Source organism: Tachypleus tridentatus, chromosome 8, assembly GCF_004210375.1.
Source record: "Tachypleus tridentatus isolate NWPU-2018 chromosome 8, ASM421037v1, whole genome shotgun sequence".
NCBI lineage: Eukaryota > Metazoa > Arthropoda > Merostomata > Xiphosura > Limulidae > Tachypleus > Tachypleus tridentatus.
This window is the reverse complement of record NC_134832.1, coordinates 76,213,373-76,228,641: the sequence shown is the minus strand read 5'-3', so window position 1 is coordinate 76,228,641 and position 15,269 is coordinate 76,213,373. Positions and strand designations below refer to the sequence as shown.

Below are 15,269 nucleotides of genomic sequence, written 5' to 3'. Positions count from 1 at the left end.
AAATATGCTGATCTGATAAAAGTGAGACAAAAGGCTTAACTATCTCATCAAATACACAGGTAGAAAATCTTCTAGAATGAACAACAATATAAGGAGGAAACATTTGCCATTCTTTCTACCAACAAGGAAAGAGTAGAGTAAAATGCAATAGGTATCACCCCCAAAACCTCTAAGTAACCCACAAACAAAACAAAAACAGCTGGAGGAGCTTGCTCAAAATGATCCTCTCTTGAGGCTAACTTGGGAAAAGGAGGAGCAGAAAAAGTGAGTCTAAATTTTTACCAGTCATTCCCAGATCATTTGCAAAAACTTCATCAGAACCTCCTGGGGAGAGATTCTTGGTGTGCATATATGTTTCCATCTCAAAACAGATCATACTACAATCAGCCTCAACTTGGAATGACCTTTCCCTGACTGTTGACAAACACCAGATAGTAGAGGTGGAAGACTACTGTAGGAGAAACATTAACTCTGGAATTAACATCAGTTAGCAAGTTTGTTTTGTTTTTTTCTTAAATAATGCATAATTATAAACAAAACAATAACTGTAGAAATTCTGACCTCATTCAAATTGACAAAATAAACTGTAAACAATCACAACACTCCTGAATAAACATTGTAGAATGGACAGCAACTGCCTGTTGTGGAGACACAAGTGTAAAGGATGTTTTGAAAGTCTTCTGTCTTTCGTCTTCAGGTCAGTGTGTGTGTGTGTAAGGTGTTGTTGGTCTTTTACAGTGTTCTGGTGGATTGTGGAGAGCATGTTATGAATGGTTGGATTATCACTGTTTCTGACTGGAGAGATTTCCTGTAGAATCAACCAATGGTAACCACATGTTACTAACCTCTAATCTGGAATCTCTGTTTAGTGAAGGTTTAAGTGTTAATATAAAATGATTCTTTGACTTTTCTTGTCTTCCAGAATTTGTCTGTGTCAATGGTTTAAGTTTTCTTTCAGATTATTCTACATCTAGTTGACATGGCATGCTCCGCAATGGTTGAATTTTTTTTCATGAGTCTTGTACTATCTTTAAGTTCTTTTATTCTTGTTGCAAGTTTTCTTCCTGTTTATCTGATTTATCTTTCATTGCATGAACACGAAATTACATATGATGTTTTATAGATTCTTTCTTGCACACACACTGACCCAAAGGTGAAAGGCAGAAGACTTTCAAAACATTGTCCTCTACACTTTTGTCTCCACAACAGGCAGTTATCATCCATTCTACAAAGTTTCATCATGTATGCCAAAACAATCTATCAATAAATACATAACACTCCTGTTGATAGAAACCAGTGCCAAATGCTTTGTCAAGAAAAAATTATTACACTATCACGATCAGGTGCTTATATAAAGTACCTGGACAGAGGGAGCATTCAAGTAGGTGGAGAAGTTTACAAATCAGAATTTGCTTCATACATTTGAGTGAGATATAAAAAAACAGAAGCAAGTATTCTCAATGTGCAGAAGGGCAAAGAGTGGAGAACCTGAAGATCGAGAAATACCTATAGTGTTAACTGATGGTAAGTATGTTTGGGAACAAAAAAAACAAAAAACTCCACTCATACCATAAGTGAATGTGTTTTACATGAGTGGCTTACTTCCAATTCACAACTGAAGACAACTGCTGGAACAAAGTACAGAATGAACAAGGATCAATAACAATGAACATCTTGACATGACAAGAATGAAGTCAATAATAATGACATACAACACCGTTAATTCAGAACAAAGTCTGAGTGAACTACTCTACAGTGATCATTCTCATTAAACACATTCCCCAAAAACATAGTAACTTAAAAGAACAAAAAAAACTATTTACCATCCTTTCTACTTAGAATAACCCCATTCCAGGAAAGTATGCAAAATATGTAAACCTTAGTCCTATGGGACAACTGTTATAATAAAGTTTTGTCTAAAGTAAAGGATTAGTATAATTCTCAATTTGGCTTACATTAACTTCACTGGAACACTTGCTTGAACATTCATAAGAACTTACTGGAATAAAAATATATTTTTCATTATTCATGGATGAGTAAAATATGATTAAACCTTTAATCATACAATATTTAAGCTTTGGAAGCCCTGATACAAATATGTTGGCAAAAATATTTTGGTGTTATGTTCTAATACAGGGTGTTCGGAAAGTCACTGTGTACTTATATATTTATTAACAGACAAAACTGCACAGTGACTTTCCGAACACCCTGTAGTAAATATTTTTATGTTGGACACATATACAGATATGAAGTGTTACACTAAGATTTCTCTTAATGAATAAGGGTGTGAAATTGAAATCAATGGTTTTCCATAACCTTGACCTTTCTTCATTTACACAGTAATAAAGGCATAATAAATTACCACATTTAATTGTTAAAAAAAATAACACTCACCTCCTAATCTAATCTCGTAGTTTTTTATTTTCTCTTTCTGATCACCAACAATCTTCAGAAGCTCTTTTCTGCTTGACTTCTCCATTACTTAATAGCAAATTTATAAGATTACTTCAGGCTAAAATCAATTCAGAAACAATAAAACACATTAAAAAATAAACTTCATTAAAGAGTAATGTGGATACATATATGTTATAGTGCATTTTAGGGCAGGGACAATGTATATAAAATTTAATTTACAAATATGTAAAACGTTAAACATTTAAAGTTACATAATTATGCATTTCATTTTGCATATCTATACCTTCAAAGTAAGTGCATAATTGTTATGCACTAATCTTTCAATATTCTGTATCTCAGAATAGCTGGTATGGGTATTAACACTTTTATTGACAAGCAGAGAACAACGTTTTGACCTTCCTAGGTCATCTTCAAGTTAACAAAGAAAGTTTGAAACTGACCGTTGCTGGACTATCTTAGAGACGAGTGTATAAATGGGTAGAGAATTGTAGGGGGGCGTTGCAGTAGGATGTTAGATTATTAACTGGTATAGGTATAAAAGTGTTCCTTTATAAAAATTAAACCAATTTAATTTTGGTTTTAGTTGTTGTATAAGTAGGGCTTGTTTGATTTTGCATTTGTTTATGTTTGTTTCCCTACTTAGTATTCAGGAGTTTTCTATGATTATGTTGAGTTTGATTTGTAGTGTTAAAAAATGTGTGGTTTTTTTTTATTCTTTGAATCTAGCTAAAAAATAACCAACATTTGGAAAAAAACTTATAACAGAACATTCCAGTAAACACCAAATTTATTCAAAACCAGGCACAAAACTAAAGTCCATACTATGTAAAAACTACACTGACGAACATAACACCAACATAATTTGTAAAATACAATGTAACAACTGCCACAACTTCTATATTGGAGAAACAAACAGAAAAATGGAAACTAGATTCAAAAACACAAATAAAACAACCTTCACACTTTTTTTAACACTGCAAATAAAATAAACCTAACTACAGAAAACTCCTAGATACTAAGTAGGGAAACAAATATAAACAAATGCAAAATCAAAGAAGCCCTACTAATACAGCAACTAAAACCAAAATTAAACCAATATAAAGGAACACCTTTATACCTATACTAATTAAAAAACATCCAACTGCAATGTTCTCTACAATCCCATATCCATTTATACTCTTTCCCTAAGACGTGTTTGGCAACAGTTGGTTGCAAACTCTCTTTGTTAATCTGAGGATAACCAAGGAAGGTCAAAACATTGTTCTCTGCTTATGAATAAAAGTGTTAAAACCCATACCAGCCATTCTGAGATACATTTTTATTTCAAGTGGGTTTCTCGTCAAGAACTTTTAAATCTTCATTGCCACCGAAAATCACAAATTCACTTCAACATAAGTGACAAATTAAATTTTAACTCAGATAGTACATTCATGTAAAGATTTTATCAAAAGAATAAATAAGATAAGCATATTTTCTCCTTCTGGTTCAACTTCAATTATTTTAAACATTTACCTGTTATGCAGTTTCACCATCTCCAAGTTGCATAATTGACCTCTGATTGCATTCTGCTTTACAATTTTGATTTTAAAGTGACCTCTCTTTTTGTGAAGCAAACCCCCAGAAACTATTACTTTTTCTTTTCCCTGCACCTACAACTGTTTGAAGCATGATAAGTTTGTTATCACTTGAGTTTCTAAAAGCAAAACAGCAGGAAAGTTTCTCTTAAAATGTGACAGTATAACACATAAACAAACTCCAAGTGAAAACATTATCCTGTAAATGCAATATAACAAGCTTAGAATAACAGCTAGAAACTATTCTTGGAGCCACTGATCCCTTCACTCTTCTCTCAAAGGCTGGCAAAGTCATAAATCTGGTTTAGTCAGTAGGTACACAGAAAGAATGGAAGAGATTTAAACTGACTTAAGGATAGATTCAACTACCAAAAGACAGTAAAAAGGGAAGATCAAGTAACTTGATTGAAAAAAAAGAATATGTTCCACATCATTGTTGAAGCTATATCATGTAGAAAATGGGTGTCTTATCTCCAGTGTTTCAAGTGATTTGCAAGAACATCTTCAACAAAGGTAGGAAAAGGTATCTGCTGCAACATAGTAAAAACACCAGAGAACTCAAACCTCTTTTGTATTTCCAGCATAAGGATGGAAATTTGTCTGCAATGAAAAGGTACAGGTAACATGAAAGTGTCACAATTACAAAAGTTCACACATGGAATCTCATGTTAAAATGAAAATCTGTTCCTTTGGTTTCAAAGATATAGCCAAATGGTGAATTTGGTTAGACATAACCCAAAATTCAGTTCTGAGATGTTTAGAAACATCACAGTACACAAGACAGATCAACTGTACAATCCAGATCATCAATGTATATAGTTATAGTAAGATCCTAGCCAAAGAGTATGATTCACTGTATGGGATAAATAAGCATTTCCTGGCATTCTTAAATGATTCATCATGGGGAAAATAACAACATAAAGATCTAGCTCGATGTGCAAAACATTTTGTTGAACAAAATTCAATCAGACATGATATGAAACAAAAAGGAAAAAACGGTGGTTACCTTTTATTGCAGCCAAAGCTTAAAGTCAGAAGGCATGACCTGGGTACAAGGATAAAGCTTCCCAATAAAAGGAAGAGCAGTGCACCAAGGCACAGATATTGGAATATCTTTGACATGATACAAACAATAGAAAAAGAAGTGTTTTGAGAGAGAGATTATAGAGCAATTGGAAGGGCTCAAATGTGAAAGTTGCCAAGAAGTGTAAGATTAAACTCAAGTACAACTGAAGACAGTATCAAAAAACCAGGAGTTGCTGAAAAGAAAAAGCTTGGAACAGATCTTTGAACTACAGGTTAAGAAAAAAGATTGGTGACTTTCCTTACATCTGAAAGTTGGAAATAAGTAAGCTGATCACCCACAATCATAAAATAGAAAGAAGAAAAAGACAATAAGCTGAGTAACTGAAGATAACAAAAAATATGTTTAATGCACTAATTCTGGAAGGTAACATAATAGGATAAGTGACCCCCAATGAAGAGCACATGGTTTTAAAACACAAATATTTGAGCCACTCAGTCAAGGGCCTAACAACAGAAAAGAAGAAGGTTGTGGTTCAAAGGTTTGGAGATTTGTTCAAAGATAATTCTGAACAACTGAATATTCACAAGGTAGCATTCAAGCAGCATCAGCTTTTTTTCTCATAAACAGAAATCACTGGACAATGTTTGAATGTTAATCATACTTAAATGTACATATAGAAAATACAACCTTCTGATTACTTAAACAAGAGCATTAAAAGACAAAAAACATACCTCAAAAACATTATACATCTTAGTTCCTTCTTTACTGGAATATATCATTATGGAAAAAGAAGAGATGAAGGGGCATATTCAGGGCTAGGTTTAAGGGAGTGCAATTGCAGCAAGAGCCCCAAGGCCCCACAAAAACAGTACTGTTGTGTATGCCACAAAATACTGTATATATTTTTTGTTAATTTTACAAAATGAAAATAAAGTAAAAAGAAACAGGTCACCTAATTCAGACAAATTTTGTAATTAAATTTCATACTAACAATTATTTGCCAGTGAAACATTACTTTTTTCTCTTCCAGCTAAACATAAGTGTTTGTTTGTTTGTTTTGGAATTTCACACAAAGCTACTCGAGGGCTATCTGTGCTAGCCGTCCCTAATTTAGCAGTGTAAGACTAGAGGGAAAGCAGCTAGTCATCACCACCCACCACCAACTCTTGAGATACTCTTTTATCAAGGAATAGTGGGATTGATTGTCACATTATAATGCCCCCACAACTGGGAAAGCGAGCATGTTTGGCGCAACGGGGATGCAAACCCGTGACCCTCAGATTACGAGCCGCATGCCTTAACACACTTGGCCATGCCGGGCCAAACATAAGTGACCAACACAATTCCATGAGTGTATCAGGGTGGTGCAGAAAAATGAAAATTAAGTGGAGAATGCAAAAAGAAGCAATAAAGTACTTCAAAAGCACCAAAAGTTAGTGATTACTCCATAAGCTTAAAAGAGCCTTGAAAAGCAAGTTATCAATAGAAACAGTTGCACCTCCACATATTACTGAAGAAATTATCTCGGATACAAGTGAGTAAAATAAGAAAGGAAAGAAAGTTCATGTAGATTATTATAAAGAAGTAACTGGATCCAAACCTTGTGGATCTGACAACAATACTGGCTTGTGGCCAGAATCAACAACACAGAAAATAACTTTTTTTTTTTTAAGCAAAGAAAGGATCTATCTATCAAATCACAGAGCTGAGAAGAACAATTGTTTGAAAGATCATCAAGAGCCCAAGAACAGATAAAAGGTAAAATGCACTACATCCAAAAATGCTCACTAATTCTGTTTCAACAAGACAGTTAATCAGTCCTGGCTCTGCTTCTATCCAACTAATGACAAAATCTACTGCTACATCTGTAAACTTGTAGACACTCAAGAGAAAAAAGCTTTCCAGTAATGGATTTTGTAATAAACTATGCACATGAATGGTTGACAGAACATGAGAAATGCAAATATAATCTGGAATAAGTATAAATTTTGGCAAAATGTGTAAAAGTACTTGGGTGCACTGATAAGGACTTTGCAAAACAAAAAGCATAATTGAGTGGATATTAGTGCAAGATTTGTGTGTGTACCATCAAATTCATTGCTGAATGTAGACTGGCTTTTTAAGATATGGATAAAGTGATTACCAACAAATGACAACAATTTTGGCATTCTGGAAATGCTAACAGATTGTGATGCATTTTCCACATCTAATTACATGCAACAGAAAGTAGTTCCACAAATTACCTCTCAACTTAAATCTGCAAAGAATCAACTGGGATAGTGAGAAGTCACGTTCTAAAACAAATAACTGAATGAATAAAGAAGTCAAAGTATTATTCTGTGTCAGCTGATTTCAACCCCTTATATACAATTCTCCAAGCAAAATGTTTCTGACATTTGCACCTAATCATGGTCATAATGGTGCTACTACAACTAATGCACTACTCAAATTTTTGGATCATCACAACATTGCTAACCATGACTGCTTGTAACAGTCATGGATACCATTAGTGTTATTATAATCCAAAAACATTGAGGAATGCAATGTCTCATAACTGAGAAAAACAGCACATCAGTTTTTGTATCACGCTGTGACAACATTTGCTCTGCAGCTGTCACTTTTTTATTTCATATAACTTTGTCTTTTTCAATGCATTTCAGGCAGAAACATGGTTGTATATGCCTAAGAGATTGAATGGAACTCACTGGTCTTGCCAAGCTGATGCGACAAAAGCCCATTGTACATAGATATGAGAAGATAAAGGAAGCACTAGTGAAATCTCAAATGACTAGGAGTAGAAGAATGTGGTTCGAAATGAAGTTGGTGTTCTTAATGAAATGTACAAACTGGAAATCATACTGTATGCTTCATTCTAGTATAACAATGTGAAATAATTCAATGTAATAAACAATGCACTGCACATCACCAAATGTGTGTATAAAGAATATGTACTTTTCATTTAAATTATTAAAACATTATTACTGTTCTGTATAACATTTTAAAACTAGAAGTGAATGTTTTCTTTCATATATAAAATAACCCTTAAGTTTTCAATTAAATACGAACTAGCAGTTATGGTGACTGTTATCAATACATTATGAAAACCTACAGTATTAAGCCCTTAAATCTTTGATTATACATTATAATCCTTTTGAAGATCAAATCTATCCTTTATTATAGCTTTAGCCAGCAATGCAGTTCTTGCCATCAAATTCTGGTACAAAAAAAAAAAATTTATGTCTGAGGTTGACAAAAATTATAATCCCAAGATGGCAACTGAACTGGATCTCAGTAAGAATATTGACATAACAGGGAGAAAATGGTTGATATACAAAACAAAAACAACAACAAAAAAGACACCTGATCTTTTTTATCTTTATTATTGAATATACAAATACCAGTAATGACTACTAAAACAGCAAACTTCACAAATCATTTAAGCTTTATTGTATACACATGAAGACTGTATACGAGACAGAGGAGGTCATTAGTTCATACTATTAGGTGTTGGTTAAAACTCATTTACAATAGTATGCTCTGTTTTAAACATCCTACTAAATGTTGAATTATTAAAGATTTCAGAAAAGATATCAGGATTACTGTATGTGGAAATCTTAAAACCTTTCTCAGTGTTTTTGGTGGGACTCAAAGCAACAGAATTGTGATTTTTAAGAATGTTAGGAGTCTCAAATCATAAATTTGTGTGATTTTTTTTTCACAAAATGCTCCTTAATTTAGGCTGAAGACCTGAAGGACAAAAGTTTAAGATCTGAATACTTACACATCACTCCAGTACATGTAAAGCAGTACTACTTTTCTAACTGGGTGCTTTGCTTGTGGCATAACTTTCCATCAGATACTGTAGAAGACACAAAATCAAAGAAGGTTGGAGGAGTATTTTACATAGTTGAATGTAGAAAGATAAAAGATCTTTTATGCAACTGTAACAAAGTAGCAGAAAATTGCTTCTTGTTATTCCTTAGAATTAAAACTGTTCTGGGACAGGTTCACAAGATGTTAGATACACTACACAAATAAACAACTAACATGCAAATGTTAAGGAACCCAAATCACAATCAAATTCTTAAACTTATTTGGTTATTCTTAAGCACAAAACTGCAGAATAGTGTATCTGCCCTATGACTACCATGAGTATTAAAATTTTTAGCCTGCAGACTTATCATTGTGCAACTATTAACTCTATAAATCTAAGCAGACACTGTCAGTCTTACCAAAAATCTCAATTTTGATATCAGATTGTAAAAGTGTCCAATAAAATCTGTCTCTGTCTGAAAACTACATCCAAACCATATTATTAACCACCTTTTATACAAGCACAAGACATTTTATGAAATATGGTGACAATTATTAGGGCATCATGAAAATAATTTAAGCAGAAAATACAAAAATATATGGATCTAAAGAGTTAAGACTTGTAGTATTTGACCATGTTAATAAGGCTGTTGTCTACATATTCTATACTTGCGAGAAACATTTCATTTTCAAACTACTTAACATTTAGGAAACATGGCCCATGCAAAAAAATAACCTGATCATTATTAACATGACAACAATGAAACTTGACGAGTTTTGTTTTGTAATCGGCGATGGTACTGTTTGTTTGTTTGTTTTGGAATTTCGCACAAAGCTACTCGAGGGCTATCTGTGCTAGCCGTCCCTAATTTAGCAGTGTGAGACTAGAGGGAAGGCAGCTAGTCATCACCACCCACCGCCAACTCTTGGGCTACTCTTTTACCAATGAAAAGTGGGATTGACCGCACATTATAACGCCCCCACGGCTGGGAGGGCGAGCATGTTTAGCACGACGCGGGCGCGAACCCGCGACCCTCGGATTACGAGTCGCACGCCTTACGCGCTTGGCCATGCCGGGCCACGCGATGGTACTGATAACGCGGAAGTTAAAATGAATTTGATGTAAAATGGTGCTACTAAGTTCACGATTACTTACTTAAAAAGTTAAGCTACTTCAACGTGATAAACTCATACAAATTACAAAATTACTATTAATATTACTTATAGGGCAATATCCTTATTCTGGTAGTGCTACTACAAATACTAAAAGTACTTTACAAAATGTCTTCGTTGTTAACAGTTTAGGCCTAGCAATACCAATTTAAAATGCAACTAAGCAGCACAAAACATTTGTGAAACATTTTACAGCCATTTAGATTATGTTTTAGTTGTACTCATAATGTCATATTATTTAAGTTCTTATTCTTGTTGTTAACAGAACTCTATCACTAATTAAAGTACAAATCCAAATATAACAAACCTCACGATAATACTATTATCATTCCTCATTTATTACTTACGTTACCAAAAACTTTATTTTTAACCTCAAGAGGGTGAGTGAAAAATAACACATTATATACATTATTATTCATTCTTTCTAGTAGCATTTTTTCAGAAATTTGTTTGTAGATATTATATAACTAAGCATAGAACATAAAAAAATAAACATAATTTGAAATTCGTAAAAGCGAAATTAAAATTTCCTAAAGGGAAGAGCAATAAAATTATGTTAAAATTTGAGATCTTAGTTGACAAACACACAATAAAATACAATTAACTAAACCATGATATAATATTTCGTTATAAAAATATTTATAATGTTTATGTCTCAGACCCATCACATTTAGAAGAAAAAACAGTATACAGAATATACATATATTTTTAATGAGATATGATCAGAAATGAAAACCCGGCTACACGACTACAATACCTTTTGAAAAATCCACTAAATTCAAGTTGCAGGAATAAAATAAATCAGTGGAAGGTACTGTTTATCGTATTTTAACTCTTATTGTAAGGTTGTAACGATTGGATAACAACTGCTGCCATGATTAGTATCATGTGTGATTAACAAAATACAATTACTAATTAGTTTCTTTTTACTCTGCTATATATATTAATTATTTTGTTTATAATTCAGCACAGATCTGCACGATGTAATATCTGTGCCTTGCTCACTACGGGTATCAAACCCTGGTTTTTAGGTGTGTAAATCCCCAAATATACCCCCTGTACCACTGGGGAACACATTAATAAGTAAATAGATTTTATTCAGTATCTAAACTGCTTCTGTTCATCAGGAAACTTTGAGAAGTACTGTTTCTTTCTCAGTTTAGTCAGAAGTCATGTCATAGATAACAATCTCGTCTCTCACACTTATACATAGATATAAACAGCATATTGAAATTCCTAAACTATTCAGAGTTGAATTAAATATCAACTCTCCACGTTCTGTGTTTATATTTTATTTATATGTTGATACCTGACTTATCTTGGAACAACATGATTTGATAATTTTCTCAATCTATCTCAAAAAACCTATAATAATAAAATGGGGTGTCTCTAGGTCTGTATGTGTGTATGCAACCGCCATAACTCCAAGAGGAAATAACTCATATTTTGCACACATACCAAGTGGACCCAGATGGTGTGCACCTGGGTATTATTACATATCTTCGTGCGTGAGCGCATGCTCATCATTTTATTGAGACAACCTAACGAACACAATATATCATACATATGATAGTAAAGAAGTTTCTTCGTTTGTTTATGAATTTCGCGTAAAGATACACGACGGCTATATGCAATAGCCATTCCTAATTTAGCAGTGTAAGACTAGAGAGAAAGCAGCTAGTCATCACCACCTACCGCCAATTCTTGGGCTACTCTTTTACCAACGAATAGTGGGATTTACTGTAACTTCCTAACGCCTCCACAGCTAAAAGAGCAGGTATGTCTGGTGTGACTGGAATTCGAAGTGGTTCCTTATATTACAAATGTAAATCACAAACAGACGTGCACGTTTATGCGTTTGTGCGTGTCTGTGTGACTGTCATAGCTCTGAGAAAAAAGAACCTTGAAGCCTGAAATTTTGCACCCATACTAGGTGGACCATGATAATCTATACTGACTATTTTTACTTGTTTAAATATCAATAAGACAACAGCTACTTATGGGTAAGGCCCAGCATGGCCAGTTGGATAAGGCACTCTATTCGTAATCCGAGGGTCGCAAGTTCGAATCCCCATCGCACCAAACATGCTCGCCCTTTCAGCCGTGGGGGCATTATTATGTGACGGTCAATCTCACTATTTGTTGTCAAAAGAGTAGCCCAAGAGTTAGCTGTGGGTGATGATGACTAGCTTTCTTTCCTCTAGTCTTACACTACAAAATTAGGGATGACTGGCGCATATAGCTTTCGTGTAGCTTTGCGCGAAATTCAAAGCAAACCTAGCTGGTTACTTTTGTCAGTATATACATATAACACCAAGAGAAGGAGTAACCTCTGTGCAACCATAAATGTAAAATCTTGGTCTGCAATAATGTTTACCTTTCTAATGACCTGACAAATGGCGTCTCTTGATAGTATCCCACAAAGGAAACCAAAACTAGTTTCCACTTAGACGTATCACTTTATTCTCTTTTATCCAAGTTTTACATCTTACATTTTGGGAACAACACACTTAGACCATTCACAATTATAAATACATTTTTAAAACACTTATAGCACTGAAAATAATTTTATAGCAAATATTCATTTTTTTGATTAGCCAAGTAGAAGATTTTGTTCACCTAGGGACATAATAGCGGGTAAACTAAAATACGAGGCCTAGATAAGAAATGAAAAAAAATATTTGTTGTAAAAACTCTTATAATTCTATAAGTGCAGTTTCAAGTTTTGTTGCCAATTTTGATTTTATTCCTTTAAGTCACATGCTCAATCCTTTTTTGGCTGCACTTTTTTTCAGACAAAGGTGTTTTTTGATTAGCTATCATAATTTTTGTCAATATACGCCAACAAACTACAGCAAATAAGAAAGTGACACTCGATAATAACTAATATTAGCTTTAGAATTACATTACTGCTGTTCAGAACAGATCTTTACTTTACACAATTAACCAAAATCTTTAAAGTATATGGTGGTAGTTTCCTTTTGTAAAAAAGTGTAAATAAATCCTTATATAGTAACGTCATAGAAACTAGATTAAGATTTTCTTGTCATCACCCGTATCTACTCGGTACAGTCGGATGAAACGCTCTTAATTGGGATAATTTCATAACTTTTAGCAAATTTATGCTTGAAGCTGTTAATGAATAAAAACAGTAACAGTTCATTTGTATGTTTCTTTTTTAAACTTGAGCTAGAAGCTGTTAATCTAGCTTGCTTGGCTAACCAATACTTAAGTATCTGCACATGCTTTCACCTTGTAGTTGTACTGCTCTAAATCAGTAGTCTTTAATACCTCCCTAAAAAATATAAAAGCGGTCCTTCTTTATTTTGAAGTGAAGCTGTAGGGATAATTTTAGACTGACAGTTCACATTACTTTTCGCGCAAGAACAATAAATTTTCAACTGACAGTTACAAGTTGATTTCAGACTACATTAAAAGTACAATGGAAATTAAATCAAAGTTGAAACATCAACATTTTATTAATTTTCATATTTAATACAATAGAAACTTATTGTGAGTGTTTGAGTTTGGCGAACAGTCAATTTCTTGTGTGCGTCCAATTGTTTCAATAACTGTAGACAATTTTTCAGACATTAATGCAACATATTTAATCAAAGTTTCCTTTGGAATTTTATTCAAATGTCTCTGAGACACTCCCATAAACTTTATTTTCAGAGGTAATATTTGATTTGTCAAGTTTTTTATCTATCAAATCCAAGACTTGCTCAGTTAGGTTGAGATCGGGGATCTGTCATTTGAATCACTCCAACAACTTCTTTCTTAGCTGAGTAACTTCTGCATAAGTTTAATAAATATTTGGTGTCATTATCTTCTTGGTAGTAGAATCCTTTACCAATAATACTTGTGCCATTGGGTATGCTGTGATGGATCAATGTCTAATCACCCTATCTCCCCTTTGCTTCGTGGTAGGTGCTATGCATTGAAGTACCTTTTATCCTTGTTCTACCAGACATACTACAACCTTCACTTTGAATCAAATATTTCAAACTTGGACTCTTCCGTCCATAACACCCTTCTACAATCATCAACAGGTCATTTTTTGTACATTTTAGCAAACTTCACTCTCTTAATAATATTTGGAAATCGAATTAAAAGTTTTTAAACTAGTACAAGACCAAATATTCAATTCTCGTTGAACCTTGTTATACTGTAGATATGGACATTTTTTCTGTCATTTGGTACATGGACGTTTATCATGCTTGAGATAAAAGAGTCGTCTAGAAAGTTCTTTGCCTATCATCAGAGTTTGTCCACGTCGTTTTGTTCTAACCCCAAAACCAAATACTAGCATTCCTTCATCAACGTTCCTTCGCTCAACCACAATCTAATGGCTCCTCAGTTCAAGAAAGAGAGATTTAAATTTTCTTAAGATACTCAATAATTAATCTTGTACAACATACTATTACAATTTCATTTTAAAATTGATCAATGGTCAAAAAAAGACACTACATATTTCGACGTTCTTCACATCATCATCAGGAGTAAGAAAAACAGATGCTGTACAACATACTAAAAAAAAAAGCCATGGTCAAGTGGCTGCTAGTTTATATATTTAAAACAATCACGCCATCTACTTATTTTCTGATTTTTTAGCCTTCATCCTTATTCAAGATTTTTTTATCTTTACTATGTTTCATTATTGCAGTAGTTTCTCTAGTATTTCTAACCGTCATATTATTCAGTTCAGCAAAAGTAACACTTTTCCCAATGAGTAAGATGACTAGGTATAATTTGTATATTCAGCTAGTGCAGAGTTTTCATGTTTGTTCATTTGTAATTTAACCAATAAATACACTACTACATTCACACTCAATTTTATAAATACCCATTTTCTCTGTTAGAGTAATTTCGTTTTTATTAATATTTAATGTAAACGAAAGTAGCCGGATTATCTCGAGTTACTTAGGTTGATTTATTTCAGATGACTATACCAGTGCGTGTATTCTGAACCCATTTTAGCATAAAAGTGTAAGTTATATATCTTTATTTTTTCCTTTTAGGAAGTAACCTGTTTATAAAGGTAAACTTCCTTTTGGTTTGTTCTCTGATTTTAAACATAAATAACAAAACAAACAATAAAAACAAAGCTATTTAGCTAGCAGAGTCTCTAAATCAGAAAACAACAGTTGTTTCAACTTTGTAGTTTATACATTTCATTTTGCCTCGTAGAGACACAGTGGTATATTTTCGGACTTAAACGTTAGAAACCGGATTTCTACACTCATGATGGACAGAGCACAGATACC

General features: G+C 33.3%; 1 protein-coding gene across 1 annotated transcript in view; it reads right to left on the bottom strand.

Annotated features, from left to right (window-relative positions):
- The window catches only part of LOC143222716 (GRIP and coiled-coil domain-containing protein 1-like), a 95,336-nt gene extending 84,899 nt beyond the window's left edge, over positions 1-10,437 (bottom strand). The window contains 3 exon segments of the mRNA XM_076449614.1: positions 2,395-2,481; positions 8,798-8,875; positions 10,310-10,437. Coding sequence (XP_076305729.1) covers positions 2,395-2,481; positions 8,798-8,801 — 91 coding nt within the window. The 5' untranslated portion in view covers positions 8,802-8,875; positions 10,310-10,437.
- Between the last annotated feature and the right edge of the window lie 4,832 nt (positions 10,438-15,269).